The sequence below is a fragment of the Labrus bergylta genome, chromosome 18, assembly GCF_963930695.1.
Source record: "Labrus bergylta chromosome 18, fLabBer1.1, whole genome shotgun sequence".
Classification (NCBI taxonomy): Eukaryota; Metazoa; Chordata; class Actinopteri; order Labriformes; family Labridae; genus Labrus; species Labrus bergylta.
In genome coordinates, this window is record NC_089212.1 from 23517475 (window position 1) to 23537260 (window position 19786).

A 19786-nucleotide genomic window follows, 5' to 3' on the forward strand; every position below is an offset into this window, starting at 1 on the left:
ATGTTTACATTACTTGCTGCTATTTATCATACCAAGTCACTTTAATTACTTGTCACTTTATCTTGTCATTCCCTGCAAATACTGTCTCAATTCTTAATTCCCCCCAGTTAACTTCATCATTCATTTTGTACTGTATATACCCCCTGTTTTTATTTTTATTTATCTTACATCACATTACATCACATTCTGTTTATTATTTGTTGTAAGCTGCTGCATTTGTTTTATTGTAATGAACTGCTGTGTTTGTCTATGTATGTAATGCTATGCTAGTTTACCTTCAATCAACGGCTTTCACAATCAGAAAGACCAGTGTACCTGCTGTTGAATCAAAGTCCGGCCACTGGCTTTCTGGTGTTTAAGTAACAGTTACTGAACTCAGCTCAGAGAGCTCAAACTAAGCCACACGGCTTCTTTTGTCTTTGTCCACCATTTTGTACCTACGTGACGTAGCTCCACATGGTGCTCTCATCTGCCCTCTATCTCTCCCCCCCTCTCTCTCTCTCACACACAAACACACACATCGGCACTCATGACCACACACACGCACACACACACACACACACACACACACACACACACGTGCTCCGTGGTTTGTTTGTAGATATTTTGTTTGCTGTAGCTTAGTTTATAATAGTTATTTGTTTGATTGAGTTTCATTGATTGCAGTTGATGTTGCTTTGTTCAAATAAATTCTGTTTTATTTAAGATCAGTTGTTTGTGATTACTGGTGTATTTGCATTGTGATACAACTAGTTGCGAGGGCTTTATGTACAGATTTCACGTCTGCAATTTATTAAATACAGGTTGTTAATTATTGATAATATTAGTAATTAATTAATTCATTTGAGACTGATTTTATGATATTTGGTTCATGTTCTCTGATCCCACAGTGGTGCTCCTGTTTTTTAACTCTAGTTAATAATATTGTTGTTTTACAGTATATTAATAATGAATTAAGGGTAATTATTTATATTAATTTAATAACCAAATGTTACTATATACTAAAACCCAACTTAAATGTTGCCTGTGTATTAGCTCTGCAAAACCCCAACAATACTTTGTGCAGTAATTTCAGACCTCTGTCAATTTTGAACTCAGAACTTCAATTATGTGCTCGTATTTTAACTAACTGCATGGAATCATATATGATTAAAGCCCTATTCACACGGGACTAGTATTACCTGGGGACCTCATGTGATTTAGAAATGACATCACCTCGTCTGTGTTTCGTGCGGCACATTCACACGGGATAAGTTAAGTCTGTTTTTGAACTCGAATATACTGATATTATCCCCCAGATATGATGTCATGTGTTAACCTTTCCTGCTTCGGCGTTCCGACCGTGGTCGGAGCACACGGCGGAGACTTATTGGTCTGCTTCAGAGCCAAAGTTGTAGCCCTAAACTTCGAGGTGACCCCCGTCACTTTAACTGGGGTGCAGCAAGTTGTAAACAGACACGGAGAGTCCGGCTTGTTCTCTTTCCTCACTCGCACTGAGCCATTCACAGACAGACATACACTACTCGTATAACACAAGGCTCTGAGTAATATATGCGTAAAAGATCGAAAAATGTTCCATCTTATCATCTTTGGAGATTTCTCTCTCCTGATGGATTTGAGCTTGCTCTTTCTGCGATTGGGTCTCCATGCTGTGTAGCTAGATGAGCCTCCTGAATTTGCACCCAAAATGCTGTCAGATCTTTCATTTAGAATTGGCAATGCAGCCTCCATAATTCTCCACCGGGAAAAAGGCAGAAAAAAGTCAGGGAGCAGACAAACAACCTTAAAAAAATAAATTTAAAAAACTACCCCAAATTACGAGATGCTGATTTGCACGGGACTAATATTATCACATGACCTCTGTGTTTGGCGACATACGGTAGGTCATTTGCGGTGGAATTTTTACTTCACAAATAACGGACATGGCAGATTCACACGGGATTAAGATCACAGAAGACCTCCACATTTATTACAAATTACAACATCTCTAATAGATTTCCCATTTCACGTTCATGCCGCCAAGGCTGCCCTTTAAGCCCTCTTTTATTTGCACTGTTGCTAGAACTTCTTGCCCAGAAAATCAGACAACATCCTTACATCTCCCCTATAGTTTTCCACAATAGCAGTCGATGATATATTACAATATGCAGATAAAACACCTACCTCCATTCCTTACATTCTTGAAACCTTTAATGAATTTGGAACCCATTCCAGCTACAAAATAAACTGGTCCAAATCGGCTTTATTACCATTAAATTCCTACTTAGACCCATCTTCCTTACCAGCACTAGTTCCTATGGTCAAACAATTTAAATATCTGGGAGAGGTCATTTCTCCTTCTCTTAATAGCATTATCACAAACAACTATTGGGATAATTATAAATGCATAACTGTCGATCTAGATAGATGGGTCAAATTCCCCATTTCTCTTCAGGCTCACGTCTCCATAGTAAAAATGGACATCCTACCACGGGTAAACTTCTTTTCCTCCATGTTGCCATTACCACCACTACTGGACATACTAGGACAAGATTCAGTCACTTGTGACTAAATTCATTTGGGGAGGGAAGCGACCCTGTGTTAAGTTATTCACACTGCGACGTCATAAATCATCAGGAGGTCTCTCCGTTCCAAATTTTAAATACTATTCCTGGTCATTTGTCCTAAGGCCTATCTCATCCTGGTTTAACCCTGGTGCTGTGGTGTCATGGAACCCTATAGAGGAATACATAGCCCATCCTCATAGATTAAAGGATCTAGTTTACTCTGCCATACCACTAAAACATGCCAAACTCCACCTTAGTCCTATCAATATGGCGCAAAACAGAAAGAGAATCGAAAACAAGTCAGAAGTGGCACACAGCCCTATATTTCATAATAATTCCCTTCTAACTGGGTCTGTTCCATTTGCATCTCCAGTGTGGGAGAGCATCCATACAAGTGTGTACATCCATGTACATCCAGCAAGTGTGGTCTAGGGAACTGGAGGTAGCTTTGGAGGATGATAGTTAGAAAAAGATATGGGGAACTATCGTTGACTCTTCCAAAAACCCAAACCTCCAACTAAGACACCTTAACTTCATTCACAGAACCTATCTTACACCCAGGAAACGTTACCTTATGAAACTGTCTTCTTTATCAAATTGTGATCTCTGCCCAGATACTCAGGTTGGCTCATTTATGCACATGTCTTGGGAATGCATGTAGCAAAATGTTGTTGTTTTTATTTATCTTATCTATTCTGTTTAATGTGTATTTTTGAGCTTTCTTGTCTGTGCTGCTGTAACACCCGAATTTCCCCTCTGGGGATCAATAAAGTATTATCCTATCCTATCCTAAAATTTTGGAGACAAGTTTGCCTTATTTTATCTAGAATCTTAAATTGTGATATACCTTTGCACTCACACAAGACTACCCTACAACTTGCATACTCACAAAAACGCATAATGTTAGCTGGACTTACTGCCGCAAGAAAGATGTTGGCTCTCCGCTGGCAACTTTCACATGTTCTCTCAATATCACAGTGGATTAATACTTATCTTGAGGTAGTTAACATGGAACTTTCTGTAGCCAAAATCCATGGTGCCAATAGAAACACCATATCATCTTGGACGTTGATTTTAACTATAATTGAAGCATTATTAACTACCAATAAGTAAAAGAACTGTGTATTATTGAGAAACAAGTGAATGTTAATGTGATGAATTGCCCTTTAATACTTGGTGTTTTCTACATTTCCCAAAAGACTTAATACACCTCAATTCATAAACTGTTACCTGTGTTGACATATGTGGATTTTATTTTGAATGTGTAGAGAAATGTGTTTTGAGTGTATGAACATGTATGTGCGAATACATGCATCCATATACAGATGCAATTACATCACATATGCAATATGTAAAATAATGTAGTCAGGGGAGTGTGACTTTCTAACTAAGTTAGTTGAATTGTAGCATATTTTCCAGAACTTGTGTTTATAGTTAGAGATCTTGCGGGGGAGGGGGAGGGGGGGTTTGGTCGCCACGAGAAACAGGGAGTAGGGAGGGATTGACAATCTGCAGCTATAAATAAAACTGATTATAGAAATGCAGATTAGGATTTTCCTAATAATGATATGTTTGATAAATTCATAATGTTGATTCCTCAGATATGTGATATATAAATGTATATGTTGCCTGAACATGAAAATCAATAAAAAAAATTTATCAAAAAAAAGTTAGAAAAACAAACCTGTTGTGAAAATAATAAAGACAGATGAAAGTTTTCAGAGTGCAAACATGATCGACTCAACATGAGATTGTATTTGTTTTTTCAACATGCAGCAAAACAGACTCAGTGTGTGTGTGTACAAACATGACTGTCAGGATTCAATGTTGAAAACACTTACCTGTCTGGGTCGCATTTTTCTAATTTTTTGAAATTAATTAATTGTCCTTTTGACCGATCACTGTGGAGGGATGGATCAGATGAACTTGATGATTGGTCGTCATCACTGAGAAAGCTGAAAAAGAGAGAAAGATTAGATAGTTAGATATCAAACCACAACAACAGATGAAAAACTTCAAGATTAGTCCAGTCAGACTTGATCTGGTTCACTCTGAATGATTAACCCAGCTTCTCATATGGAAATCAAACCTGAGTTTTTTATATGAGATATTTCTGAACCAGCAGGAACAATAATTTTTATAAATAAGTGAAAACAAAAATCAATAAACCTTTCTGAAGAAAAAAACATTTAAATGATGTTCATAGCTTCATCTGAAAGAATACATACTGTATATGTTGTAAATACATTTTACTCACCAATCAGGTGGGAGGTCGGCCAAAACAAGTTCTTCTCGTCGTTCCTTCAGTTTCTGCAGACGTTGGCATGCTCGATCCCTGCAACAAGAGACACACTGATGATGTTTCTTTATTACAAATGAAATATAAAGAGCAAAGCAGACACTGAGCAACACATTAAACACTGTGTTGTTTCTTTATTCCATGACACAAAGGATCAAAGTAGAGAGGAGGTGTTGATGTTTCAGTCAAACATTTCACTTGAAAACTCAACATCACTTCAACATCTTTTAAACAGGAGCATGGCATTTGCTTTACATCAACCATGGGGGTTGTTTCATCTTTAAGGTCTTTGCACACTGAGTCTGTTTTTTTAAAATGTGTTTTTCAGATCTGTAATCCGATCAAAACGTTACACAGGAACCTCACACTCTGAGTCAGATGTGTTCAAACAGAAAAACAAACCTGTTGTGAAAATAATAAAGACAGATGAAAGTTTTCAGAGTGCAAACATGATCGACTCAACATGAGATTGTATTTGTTTTTTAAACATGCAGCAAAACAGACTCAGTGTGTGTGTGTACAAACATGACTGTCAGGATTCATTGATGAAAACACTTACTTGTTTGGGTCACTTTTTTCTAGTTTCTTTAAAGCAATCATTTTTCCATTTGACCAATCACTGTGGAGGGATGGATCAGATGAACTTGATGATTGGTCGTCATCACTGAGAAAGCTGAAAAAGAGAGAAAGATTAGATAGTTAGATATCAAACCACAACAACAGATGAAAAACTAAAACTTCTAAATTAGACATCGATCCAGTCAGACTTGATTTAGTTCACTCTGAATGATAAACTCCTGATTCTTACATGAACTTTAAACCTGATCAACCTGACTATTTGGAACATTTCTGGACCAACAGCAACAACAAGTTTGAAAAAAAATAAACATTTAAAGGAAATCCATAACTTCATCAAAACAAAGAACTTCAGAGAGAATGTGTGTGTTGTTAATCATCATCCAGTGTTTGATGAAAGTAGCAGCGTGTTGAGATTTGAAATAAGACAATTTCTTAAAGGTGTAATATGTAGATTTTTAAAAATTCACTAAACATCAGTTGTATTTTTTTGTTGATTACTAAGTTGAGTGGTTAGTGCGCGCGCCCAATATATAGAGGGTTTGAATCCGACCTGTGGCTCCTTTCCCGCATGTCACTCCCCACTCTCTGTCCCTGATTTCCAAATCTATCCACTTATCTGTCCTCAAACGAAATCTTTAAAAAATAAATAAAAAAATGTGATACTCAAGTCCGTGTGAAAGCACTCGATGTCAGTTTTAACTGATCTGGTTAAGCCTCATCAAAATATTGATATTTTTAAAACTGTCAGTCTGAATAAGATGTAAGCACATTTCACTCACTGACTGACAGATGAGTATCCTGACTCATTATCATCATCTGCTGCTTCAGCGCCATCTATCATCGATTGGGAGAAGGTCGAGTTGGGCCTGTAACAATAAACACGGTTATGATGCAACTTCACCAGAAAAAAGTTCATATCAAAAGAAAATCCAGATTATTTTTAAATATGATATAAAACAGTGGAATCAGTAAAAAGAGGTTATGAGTTTTCTTTATCATTTTATAAAATGTTCAACAAACAGGTGACTGATGACCTAGCAGATCGTAACGTCTCATGTATGGAGGCTAAAGCCATCCAAGTGGACGACCCGGGGTTCAACCTTTTTGACAAGCAACAGAGTCTGCTTTATGACGCTATAATGTCAATGTTTGCCTTTCTAATTTGACTGTTTGTGATCAAACATGCAGCAACTGGTCCTTACAGGGAAACTATGAAGAATGCATCAGATGTTCCTTTTAGAATATGATATAAAGCAGATTGTGTTCGCTCTGAATGGATGTCTCCTCTTTAAAAAGAAGCCTCCTCTTTTCTCTTGACTATGTCGAGTTGTTTAAATCATCTAGAAAGGAGGTCGTTTTTATTGACTTTGTGAATATGTTCAGCACAGAGAACAGGATTAAACCAGATGAACTTTGATTTGAAGTATGCTGTTTTCTCTTCAGGTCAAACACTAACAGCAGAATTGTTCACTCATATAGATGCTAAAAATCTTAATAACATGATGTTGACTTACTCATTAAGCCAGTGTTGTAACCTGCGGTTCCTCAGTGAGTCAGACATACTGAGTTCTTCAGAGTCTGGTCTCTGCACGGCTCTGGGCTGAAAAAGAAAATGCAGAGTTAGGATTCTCCATTTCCTCCTTAACGGACACACACAAATAAACACCTTTATTATTATAGAAATAAACTGTTGTGCCTCAGCCACTCCACAAATGGAGGTCGGTGCTCTCAGAGAAGGACTTTAAGACGTACTGAATTATATTTTTTTTACCTAAATCACAACTTTAAAACAGAGCACACTGATCTGACTGTGTTTTTATTTCAAGTTCAGAACAACCTTAAAAACTAAAACATTTGTTTATATTAAAGCTTAATTTGAAAAATAAATAAATAAATCAAAGTCTGCCTGCACCGTCAGGGTCAGTGAATGCTGCAGATTAAAGTCATGAAGCTCACAGCCGACTGAGCAGAGAATCAGTACAGAAGATATACAAATATTAAGACTTATTTCAAATGTAAAACAAGAACACACGTCATTATTTTCCCTTTAAAAGTCTAAAAAACAAACAATAAAATAAACTACATCTGATTAGTTTGAGGATTTAGAAACACTGGATGGTACAACAGGCCTAGTCTACATTTATTAAAAGTTATTTATTTAAACAGACTTCTAAAATATACATCTGGGGGCGCTGGTAGTCTGGTGATTGTTATGAGCGGAGGCTTTGGACCTCCAAGGGGGCGGCCCGGGTTCGAATCTGACCTGGCTCCTTTTACCGCATTCTCTCTCTCTCTCTCTCTCTCTCTCTCTCTCTCATTTCTGACTCTATCCACTGTCCTGTCTTAAAATGAAGGCGTGAAAAACCCAAAATAAACCTTTTTGTCTAACCTACAAAAGTTATTCAAACTAAAGTGTAGGTTTAAATAATGACGTCAAATTGTCCTTTAATATTAATCAACTTTTCTAAAAGTTATCAATATGTAGACTAACAAATGTTATCTTAGGTTTTATAGCGTAAAGGCTGCTGACGTGTTTCTTTATTTTGTACCCGAGCTTCTGAAGATATGAAAAAGTAAACACCATTAAACCAACTTCTAAATACTGAAATAAAGCTTATGAAGAATTCTTTACCCGTATGAGTTCACTCAAACTCAGATTAATTTCTCAGTTTCATCTAAAAATGTTGTTTGTTTATAATCCGTATCTCTCAGGCCTCACAGGATGTATCTCTTTAAATCCAGCGGTGGTAAAAACACAGATATAAAATAAAGAAAACACGTCCTCTATACATTTTCTGACAAACTTTCCAAACAGAAGGACACAATTAAATAAATTACTTTCTTTAAGCAACATAAAACATGCATAAACGTTACCTTTAGATGGAGAAATACAAACTGCAACACAGATTGATAAAGAAAGTAATTCAGTGACCTTAAACCTTAAACCAAACAAACCTGTTCTCCTTTAACCCCTTACACATTACACAGGCTACATTAAAGAGGAATTAAGGAATTTTGACTCCAGCAGCTTCTTCCAGAGAACAAATGAATGAATAAATGTCTGCCTGCACCGTCAGGGTCAGTGAATGCTGCAGATTAAAGTCATGAAGCTCACAGCCGACTGAGCAGAGAATCAGTACAGAAGATATACAAATATTAAGACTTATTTCAAATGTAAAACAAGAACACACGTCATGATTTTCCCTTTAAAAGTCTAAAAAACAAACAATAAAATAAACTACATCTGATTAGTTTGAGGATTTTGAAACACTGGATGGTACAACAGGCCTAGTCTACATTTAATAAAAGTTATTTATCTAAAAATGTTGTTTGTTTACAATCCGTATCTCTCAGGCCTCACAGGATGTATCTCTTTAAATACAGCGGTGGTAAAAACATGGATATAAAATAAAGAAAACACGTCCTCTATACATTTTCTGACAAACTTTCCAAACAGAAGGACACAATTAAATAAATTACTTTCTTTAAGGTACATAAAACATGCATAGACGTTACCTTTAGATGGAGAAATACAAAGTGCAACACAGATTGATAAAGAAAGTAATTCAGTGACCTTAAACCTTAAACCAAACAAACCTGTTCTCCTTTAACCCAACCCCTTACACATTACACAGACTACATTAAAGAGGAAGAAGCTGCAGGAGAACAGATCTGAACCCAGTTAATGTATAAACCATGTTCAGTAAGTTGTCTTTACCCAAAGTGTTTTCTTAAATAGCTCTGATTTTAGGAATTTTGACTCTGGTGCTCCAGAAGCTTCTTCCAGAGAACAAATGGAGGTCGGTGCTCTCAGAGAAGGACTGTAAGACGTACTGAATTATATTTTTTTTACCTAAATCACAACTTTAAAACTTCCAGAGCACACTGATCTGACTGTGTTTTTATTTCAAGTTCAGAACAACATTAAAAACTAAAACATGTGTTTATATTAAAGCTTAATTTGAAAAATAAATCAAAGTCTGCCTGCACCGTCAGGGTCAGTGAATGCTGCAGATTAAAGTCATGAAGCTCACAGCCGACTGAGCAGAGAATCAGTACAGAAGATATACAAATATTAAGACTTATTTCAAATGTAAAACAAGAACACACGTCATTATTTTCCCTTTAAAAGTCTAAAAAACAAACAATAAAATAAACTACATCTGATTAGTTTGAGGATTTAGAAACACTGGATGGTACAACAGGCCTAGTCTACATTTGATTCAAAGTGTTTTCTTAAATAGCTCTGATTTTATGAATATTATTGACTCTGGTGCTCCAGAAGCTTCTTCCAGAGAATGTGTGACTACTGCTGTCTGTGTTTTTAACAGATCAGACACTAATGTGATGTTAGTGTAACAGTGTTAATGATTCCACTTATTTCACTATCTTTGATTGCGTGAATACAGTTTTACAATGGACTGGTACAAACTGTGATGAATCTCTCAGTTTGGTCCAAAATGTGGTTTGTTATACCCTCCTTATCTCTCAGGCCTCACAGGATGTAGGCTATCACTCTAACTACAGCGGTGGTAAAAACACAGATATAAATAAAGAAAACGCGTCCTCTGGCCTCTACATTATACTCTATACGAGGGGTATTCAATTAAAATTCAAAGAGGTTCAGTTAGAGAACATTTTCTCAAGCATAGGTCCGGAACATCGTAATGTCTAACTTGAGTTATAGTTCAGTGTCATACACATTAAAGTAGCCTAGTAGTTGTATCAACGTATGTATGAAGTCAACAACTGACTGATTAAATAAAGAAATCCAATAATATTTCAACAATATTTATTCAGATTTCACATTGAACAGGGATTATAAATAATAAGTAGTATTCTAATAATAAACAAATGCTCTCTCTCATTTCAAGTAAAATAAGGGCTGCATGTAAAAAATAAAATAGAGCTTTTGAAAAATGTGCATATCAAAATAAAGTGCTTCATTTTTGAAAAATGAAATAAAAAGGGCAGCTTGAGTTTCCCTTTTCTTTTCGTTCTTTTTTAACTCTGTTTCACATCTTAACAAACAATCTAAAATACTAATAACAAATGATAAACAATCTCGAAACATCTTCACAAGTGAACAGCTTTAACACCTAATTTATTCTTTCTTTTCCTCTTATATCCCACTCCCCTACTTTCTCTTGTTCAGTGAGAGAAGTGAGCTCGAGCTTGGCCTGCCAGGATTTTAAATCTGGGCTTGAATGGTGTCAGGGCCATTCTCATACACACGTGTAGGTGCTCATTGGTGAAGTGGTCAAGATGTACAGGGCTACTTTCCTCAGACCTAGGAAAGCTGTCTCTGAGACCATTTGGAGCCAGAAAGTGTCAGGGTCAGTCTCTCCAAAGTTCTTTTTCAGAGCCACATCTCCTTGGAGATCGACCAGTTCCATCTGGAGAGGCCCAGCATTTGCCCACTTGAAGTGCTGTGTGACTTCCTTTGAGAACCCCCTGACATCTGTGATGAGGAATGGGTTCTGAATGAACAGGGTGAGCTGCTGTCCAAGGCTGAAACTGTCAAACCGTTTGCTGAAGTTTACAATCAGCTTGTGCACAAAGTCAACAAAAGAAGATCTATCTCTCTCACCCTGAACCTGTTCCTGCACTGATGGGAAGTGTGCACAGTCTTCCTGCAGGTCTTCCTTGAACACCTCAAGTTTCCTCTGGAAGGAGCGGACAGCTGTCATCAGGTCACAAACTGTATTTTCCTTACCCTGTAGCTTTAAATTCAGTTCATTCAGGTGTGAAGTGATGTCAACCAAAAATGCTACCATATCCATCTTCTTCTCATCTTCTAAAAAGAGAGAAAATTGTGTTGCCTTCTGGCTCTTCAACTGTGCTAAAAAGGCTGCGATTTCCTTTCGGATGGACCAAAAGCGCTTCAACAGCCTGCCTTTGCTGAGCCATCTTACATTGTTGTGCAGCAGAAGGTCATCAGCATTTGCATCAACTTCTCTGAGGAATTCCCTGAGCATGCGATGCTGATGGGAAGAAGATGCCCTGAGAAAGTTAATCATTCTCATCATTGTGTTCATAACCTCAGCATACTCATCTGACAGGGTGGAGCACAGAACTGATTGATGAATGATGAAATGGTAAAGAGATTAGCTCAGGATTGTCCACTTTCATTCTTGCCACAGCTCCTTTCTCTCTCCCTACCATGGCAGGGGCTCCATCTGTGGTTATTGAAACCACTTGTTTTGTCTCTATTCCCCTCTGTGTTAACATCTCCTTTATGGCCAGGTGGATGTCCTATCCTCTTCTACTGGTCTGAAGGGGCGTAACACCGAACAGGTCTTCACAGAACTCTTTCTTCTCCTTGTTGAAGAATCTGACAAATAAACTAACAGCTGCGCATTCTCAGACACATCTGTGGACTCATCTACAGATAAGCCTAAGCATGTTGCCTTATGAATGGCTTCATCCAGCTGGGCTAGCACATCCTGGGTCAACAATTCACTTTTTTTTGTGGCTGATAATGCTGACATAGGTATTTGCTTGATTTTTTCACAAAGCTCTTCTTTTTGTTTACCCTCCAGCAAGGTTTCAGCTACCGCACTCATGCCCTCCTTAACAACCCCTCCGTCAGTAAAGGGTTTTTTATGTTGACCCAAAATCCAAGCCACTCTCAGGGAACATTCATTAGCACGTTGTTGGGCAGTGAATGATTGGGATAGTATCCGGGTGGATCGATCATATTGGGCTCTTAGATCGCTTATTTTCTGTGCCCTCAGTTCGGATTTAAGTGGGTATGTTAGCGCAAAAGAGCTGTGTTGTCTTGTAGTGGCGTTTCACATTCCCGCTTTTAATAATCGCCACGGTCTCATCACGGAAAATATGAGACATACTGGTTTTGAACTGCCAGCGGCAAGAATGAACATGTAACAGTCTGTCCATTCTTGATTAAAAGCTCTGTTTTCACTGTCTACTGTCTCTTTTGAGAGCACGCCATGTATTTCCTCTCTCTGACTCTCTTCTCCGACTGTCTGTCTCTCGCCTTTGTTTTCCTCTCCTCCTCTGTGTAGCGGACTAGCGGCAGCTTACTGTTTATTCTCCCTGACTCGAATGCACAGATTTGATTGGCTGAGTATCATTACGTCAGATGACTACAACGCATGCAATTGGTTTGTGAGTTTCAGCCAGTACCGTAAAGACGATAAAAGCTGCGCCGGTTAAAATAGAAACGCTTCGTCAAAATTTAATAATTTTCACTAATTTCACGGTTACAGGTCTGGGTCCGGATAGGACAGCTTCCGGGTCCGGACACGGTCCACCTATTAGGGACCCCAGTTCCTGACACACTTTCTAAAAAGAAGGACACAATTAAATAAATCAGTGCTGCAATTACTTTCTTTAAGGTGTATAAAACATGCACAAACGATAGGCCTACCTTTAGATGGAGAAAAACAAACTGCTACACAGGTTTAAAAAAAAAGTAATTCAGCGACCTTAACCACACCTGTTCTTCACTATTTCACTAATGATTTCACTATTTAAATGCGTCTTTATTGGTTTATTTTATATTCTGTATATTACTGTCTTTCATTTGTTCTTCATGTACTGTATGTTATTTAGTTGTTTAATCTGCCTTTTACTTGATTTACATTGTGATATTGTTTTTGTTTACCTGACTGTATATGCGCATTACTCTTCTTGAATAAACCTAAACAAAAAAAACAAAACAAAAAAACGGGTGGATGCGGCCGGCTCAGGCAACGCAAATGACGCCACTTCCATACTGAATGAATCAGACGAAGTAGGAACAAATATCTGCCTACTGTGCGCTCCTACTGAACAGTAGATACTAAGAGTATACAGCACGGATAGTAAAGTACTGTCTACTGCCTACTGACAGATTGAGTAGGTACTTGGCAATTCGGATGCACCCACAGTCACCACCACACATGTATGGAGGCCCAGAAGTGAAGATTGAGCAGCATTAGCTACCTGTAAGTAACTACAGCTGTCAGATATGTAGTACATGTAACATATGATATTTCTCTCTGAATTATAGTGGAGCAGACGTATCGAGCGGTATAACATTTTAATACTGAGGATAAAGTCAGCAAGTTAAATTTTACATCAGTACTTGAGTGAATGTATTCAGTTACTTCCCATATCTAGGAAACTATTGTACAAAACCATAACAGACAAACATCTTCTAAATAAAGCAGGTTATATTTGTCAACAATCTCACTCTCTATTACGTCTGGTAAAGACTTCATGACCAGGTTTGCTCTCACAGGTGAATCATTTCATTCCTCTCACCTTCTGAGGAGACAAACTGTCCGACAGCCGACGACCCTCCGCCTCCCGTCTCCACAAACTCCACCTCAGACACGATGATGTTGTCCTCCAGCACGGAGCCGCAGCCCATACAGACCGCATCTCCACGCGCCTGGTCAACATCGATGTCCGAGCTGCCGCAGCTCTTACACACCCTGGAGCTCATGGTGTCGCACGGCAGGAAGCCCCAAAGCCTGATGAGGAAAAGAAAATTCAAGTTTATTGTTTTTTTTAACACTGTTCTAATGCTCTGCCCGGTTTAAACCACTTTGTATTGTCTTGTATTTTCAATTGTGATCACTTAATGAAGCTATGAAAGAAAGATATGAGCTCGTTCCATACTCAAATTTATGCTCAAACTACAACTGTGCACTTAATCACAAATTCATCGTTATTGAGGAATTGCAATAAACACATCTGGGCCTGGGCCACGCAGGCTTAGGACAGTCAAACAATGGACTTGGGCCTGCACCTCTGTAAAAGCCTCCTTTGAGTTATTCACTGAGATCACAAAGAGGCCTAAAAAGGACTCTTAATCCCATAATCCCCTGCGGTACTTCACACGTATGCGTGAAGTAAGGGGGGACCGGAACCTCTCTCTCCTCATTGGAGGGGACCTGAGGTAGACCGCCCATGGAGCAGGCCAGGCTTCAAAACTCCAAGACTTCCATTGTTCTTCCTCTTTCCACACGCTGACTTCAAGTGCTCGGAGACACAAGCTCACCTCCTGTTTTCTGCAACAATCTTCCTTTGTTTTAAGTTTTGGCGCACAGGTAATCCGCGGCTGGCAGTGTTCTAAATTCCGAGCTCGGATTGTCCAGTGAACGCATCTCAGTTTCTCGGAGAGCGTCAGACTATAACAGATTATCAGAACGATAACGGTCTTATTCCATCCTGCAACGAAAGGACATCAAAGGACATCTTTCCACTCGACGGACACATCGAAGCCGTTCTCGCCGTAAGGGACCCTCGCTGCCATCAGACGCCTCTGCACCAGGACGGACAGAAGATCTGCTCCATCGCCGGACTCTTTTCCTTTCACCAATCGCAGACAAAGCGATTCACAAGTGAGGCTTAATTAGGTCTGGGCAGAATTAGCTTTAGAGAGTGTTTTTAACAATTGTTGATCGAAGCAGAAACTGTAATTTTTATCTTTGTTGGACCTGCGTCCTGAGTTTTACCTGTTTAAAACTCTTGTTGTTGTTTCGGACCTCTGCGTCCTATATGTGTTTAGCGTAACAGCGTTATAATCGGGTATTACTCTTCTGATCAGAAAGGCCAGTGTAAGCCGTATTAACTTGAATTCGGCTATTGGTTTGTTTCTGTGAGTGAAGGGAATTACTCCGAGTTGTGACGCGGGAGTCGGACTGTGATCCGGCCTCTTCAGGCACGCATTTCTCCTTTATTCTCTTTTATTCTCTTTTATTTCCCCTTCTACGAACACACACACACATATTCCTGTGTAAACGTACGTCTGGGGACCAACTCCACCACCGCGCCATTCCGCACATAGGCCACACACACACCCACGCACACAGAGATCTATTCACTCGCGACTATCCAGACGCCTCAGAGACACAGATCGTGTAGGGCCGAACTCAGTCTCTTTTAGACATTAAGGCCACATTTAGGTTTTTGTTAGGTGCGCGCCATCGGAAGGGCGACCACGTGGGATGAAGTAATCTTCCCCCCCCTTTTCTCTCTCTCACACACACACACACACACACACACACACACACACGAGATTGTCGAGATAGATACAGAAACACACGTTTATTGTGTTGATCCCTCAAATGCAGTTATCAAACACTTGTGGAAAAGCTAATGGGGCTGTCTGCTCCCATTAGCCGGTTAGCTACGTGGCATTGCTCAGCACCAGGTGGCTAGCTCAGCTTTTCTTTTCTTTTTTTACATTACCAAGCCAAAAGACGAGTCATTTTCAACAAGCCCTTTTCCCCGCCGACATATTCATGATGTAACAAGTATTGCACATGTAGTTAGAAACGCTCATAATGACAGGTATGTGGTGACGGTGTACAAACCTTCAGTCCGGTGAAGTCAAACAGCAGTCGCCTGCAGTCACGCCGGTTAGCGTGTCAGCTCCTTTACACAAAGTGTTTTCTACTATAACCCTGATTTTAATGATTTATTTAATCATTCACCGAGAAGCTTATCGCATTGTGAGAGCACACAGCAACGTGACAGCCCGCAACGGTTCACTTAAATGCTGTAATATCACCGCAATCCTCAGCACAACACACCCGACATGTGCGTTTGATGCTGGGCAGACTCGGGCGAGACCAACTCGGTTTGGAGGGGTGGCGCGCTGTCAACATGTACTTTGATTTAAGCAATCTTTGTTCAGTGGGTTCTTTTTTAGAAACTCAAAGTAGCGTTTTGATTTCGGGTTCATTTTGGGTGTTGTCTTGATTCAAAATCGTTTCTGGATGAAAGCTGTAAGCATATAAACGGCGAATAACCTCAAACGGAATCCCCCGCTCAGGCAATGGGACTTCGTACGTCGCTGCCTTTAAATGAACAGTTCAGATAAATTGACAAGGACAGGATTATGGAATAAATACTCATAAAAAAATATCTTTCCTCTGGTTTATTTGTAATGTATTTGTTCCGCTTTGGTTCACGTATTGTGTATTTATCCAGCTATTGATAAATCTAACTATAAACTAAATTAACATGAATTAAATACTGAACTTTAGTACAGTTTTGAGGTAATTTAGTCTACTAGCACTACCTATACCTATCCATTCTTTTGTTTGTTTTTCCTTCTTCATTTATGCCACTTAATACAGCTATACTTCACACTTATTTGGCTGTTGCTTACTTGAAAAAGTAAGTGTGAAATACTTTTACAAAGCTGGAGACAAATTTAAATTTTGGAAAACATTTTATGAATTAAAAATTACAAAAGGAAAACACTTTCACAAAGGACAAAACAAAGTTTAACGCAGTCTATTGGGCCGTATTTACCTTTATTTGATAGGACAGCTGAAGAGAGACAGGAAAAGGCTTACACACTTTCAGAAAAATTCTAAAAAAAAAATCAGGATATTTCCAGGAGGAGCTGCATGTGTGAACGCAAACAGCCAAATTTTTCATTCAGACTTCACCGGAGTTTCTCCTGCCACACACCATAGTATTTTTTTCCACAGCAAATCCAAGTCAGCTGATGTGAGAACGCAGCAGGATATTCTCTGGAGAATTCACCTCGAGCCAATGGGAGGGGGGAGTGACGTGTATACTGTGACTGCTGCACGGTGCATAAAGTGTATACACCGTACGATCTCCATGCAGGTAATTAAACGACTGCATTAAGTTTTCTGTTTGTCAGTATGTTGTTCTCACTCTTTAGTTGACATTGTGATACAGGAATAGTCTGCATATGTGAAAACAGGTTAAGTGACCGCTTCTGGCATTTGGTACATTCCCTTTCCATCAAGATTCTGGCATTTGTAAATTCCTCTCAGCGCTCGTAAAAGTGTTTGATACCTTTTAAATTTGTTTTCTAAAATGTAAATAATTATTTCCAGAGAGTGAATTTGTCTTTTGGTTTGTACTTCCCAGCCACCGTACAATACAGATTCAGACAAACCATTCCACATCATTCGCATTAATAGAATCAAGAGGAAATCACAAAGCAGTTGGGGTATTTTTGGACTACAAATAAGCATTTGACACAATAAATCATCAAATACTGATCAATAAACTAGAACGATGTGGCATCAGGGGGGATCGTATCGTAGGCAACAATTTGTGAAGTTGGGGGAGTTTTAATCATCGTGCTTGGACATTGCTTGTGGCATCCCCCAGGGGTCAGTGTTGGGTCCTAATCTGTTTATTTAATACATTAATGACATACTGTATGTAAAGTCTCTAATAAACTGAAGCTGGTCTTATTTGCAGATGATAACAATATTCTTTGTTCAGGTGAGAATCTACAATTATTAGAGGTTATTACTACAGAAATGGAAACAATTAAAAAAGTGGTTTGATAGAAATAAATTGTCATTAAATTTGAATCACATAAAAATTATTTTATTTGGTAAATATAAAGCAAACACAAAAATACAGCTACAAATAGATGGTGTCAGCATTTAAATAGTTTATGTATACACATTTGTTGGGGTAACAATAGATAAATAAATCACAAATCTCTCCATACCCTCTACAGTACACTTGTTTTACCATATTTAAGTTACTGTGAGGAGGTTCGGGGCAACACATATAAAAGTTAAGCGCACTCACTCTCCGTACTTCAGAAAAGAGCCATAGGCTTCGTTCATAATGCTGGATATCGGGATCACACTCACTCATTATTCTTGCAGTCAAAAACACTCAAACTCACAGAATTTCAAATAGCACAAATACTGTAGAAAGAAAAAAAACTATTTACTACCAGCAAATATCCCAAAACTATTCTTTGATAGAGAGGGGGGTTACAATATGGAGACAACTGAATCTCAAAATTCTGGCCACACGCACAACATTCAGAAGTTTTTCTATTTCTATTGTTGGCATAAAACTTTGTAACAGTTTAAATGTGGAGCTGAAGCCAAGTCCAAGCACAAACAAGTTTTACAAAATGTACAAAAAAAATAAAAACATTTTCAGAAAGTATAAGGATGCAGAAGGGACTAAACATTTGCTGCGTGGTTATGATGGTGATTATAACGGTTGTTAATTTTTTTCTTATGTTAGTTTTTCTAAAAGGAATGAAGGTATATATGTAAATATGTTGACAGGTATGGTGAAGGGTAAATAGGTAATGGAGAAAAAACACTAACTTAAATGTATTACTACAAACTGTATATCATTAATTAAGGGAGAAGAACATGAATATGGAAGATAAAAGAAATCAATACATGTTCAAATATGTCAATGGTTGATAAATGATAGACAAACAATGATAGACTCTCTACTGCGATGGAGGTGTGCCCATCTTGGACAAGTATAAATTAATTACACCTGTGCATGGTTGATAAATGAAATTATATTTTGCAGAAACACATTTGTATTTAATTTATATATTTTGTATGTTTATTGGTTTATATATATAAATGTGTATTGCAGATTCGTTATTTATTTATTCGTAAATGAAGATTAAATAAGGAAGCCTGTTCAACTATTAACTACAGATTAACAGAGAGGGGGTGGGATTCTATAAATTCACACTTCTTCCCACTTCTTTACGAACATGAAATTCAAATGTTCTGTTGTCTTATTTACTTTTCTTTTTGTGGATCTGTTTTGTTTGTTTTTTTATCCTGAAACAAAGGGGGGGAAAAGAAAATACAAATTTGAAATAAAGACTTCAATCAATCAAAAGAATCCCAGCAGAGAAAATTAAAGAATGAGTACACAGATGACAGTAAGATAATAGAAAACAACAGTTGTTTTTAAGGCTGAGTTGACTTCATCATCTTATGTCACTAACAAATCTTATCATTTACATTTGTTTTATCCATAAGTATCCAAATCAAGCTGTCACAAAAAGAGCTACAGATCATTATACTCAACATGGTTTTCAAACAACCAGTCAGCCCAAAGTCCAGACACAAAGTTCAGACTTTTAGATCACTGATTTAGTCTCCTCTTCCTCCTCTTCATCCTGCATGGAGTAATAAGCATTGTATGATTATTCTTCATCAAAATAAACATTCAAATCAAAAGCAGCTAATTTTTTTAATGTGATCAAAGTAAGTGTAAAAAAAAGAAACATGTTATTTATACTTTGTGTCGTTGACCAAAATGTTCATTAATAAAGCAACATGTCATTTTCTCTGAAGGAGAAGACGGTCCGGCTTTAAAATGTTGATTTACAAAATTTCATAATTAAAATATGAAACAAACATTCATTCATGAACAATAGAGACATGACAATAAAGATCCGTTTACCTTAAGAACATTTAAATGATGTTCACAGCTTCATCTCAAAGAATACATACTGTATATGTTGTAAATACATTTTACTCACTGATCAGGTGGGAGACGGGCCGAAAAACGATGCCCATCACTCCCTGCAGACGTTGCCACATTTGATCCCTGCAACAAGAGA

General features: G+C 38.1%; 2 protein-coding genes and 1 long non-coding RNA gene across 3 annotated transcripts in view; all 3 read right to left on the reverse strand.

The window, feature by feature from the left end:
* Positions 1–8915, reverse strand: part of LOC110004667 (uncharacterized) — a 40401-nt gene extending 31486 nt beyond the window's left edge. The window contains exons 1-2 of the mRNA XM_065966035.1: positions 8299–8915; positions 6960–7024 (exon numbers count right to left, since the gene is read on the reverse strand). The gene's annotated coding sequence lies outside the window, so the exon portion shown is untranslated. The remainder of the gene's footprint in view (positions 1–6959; positions 7025–8298) is intronic.
* LOC109975379 (trichohyalin-like) overlaps positions 1–19786 on the reverse strand; it is a 201578-nt gene that overhangs the window by 125109 nt on the left and 56683 nt on the right. The window contains exons 10-12 of the mRNA XM_065966013.1: positions 5405–5518; positions 4804–4881; positions 4388–4501 (exon numbers count right to left, since the gene is read on the reverse strand). Coding sequence (XP_065822085.1) covers positions 4388–4501; positions 4804–4881; positions 5405–5518 — 306 coding nt within the window. The remainder of the gene's footprint in view (positions 1–4387; positions 4502–4803; positions 4882–5404; positions 5519–19786) is intronic.
* On the reverse strand, positions 13453–16001 carry LOC114922106 (uncharacterized). The gene is made up of 2 exons (XR_003810309.2): positions 15756–16001; positions 13453–13907 (listed from the first exon to the last, which is right to left on the reverse strand). It is a non-coding gene; the product is annotated as an uncharacterized lncRNA (long non-coding RNA).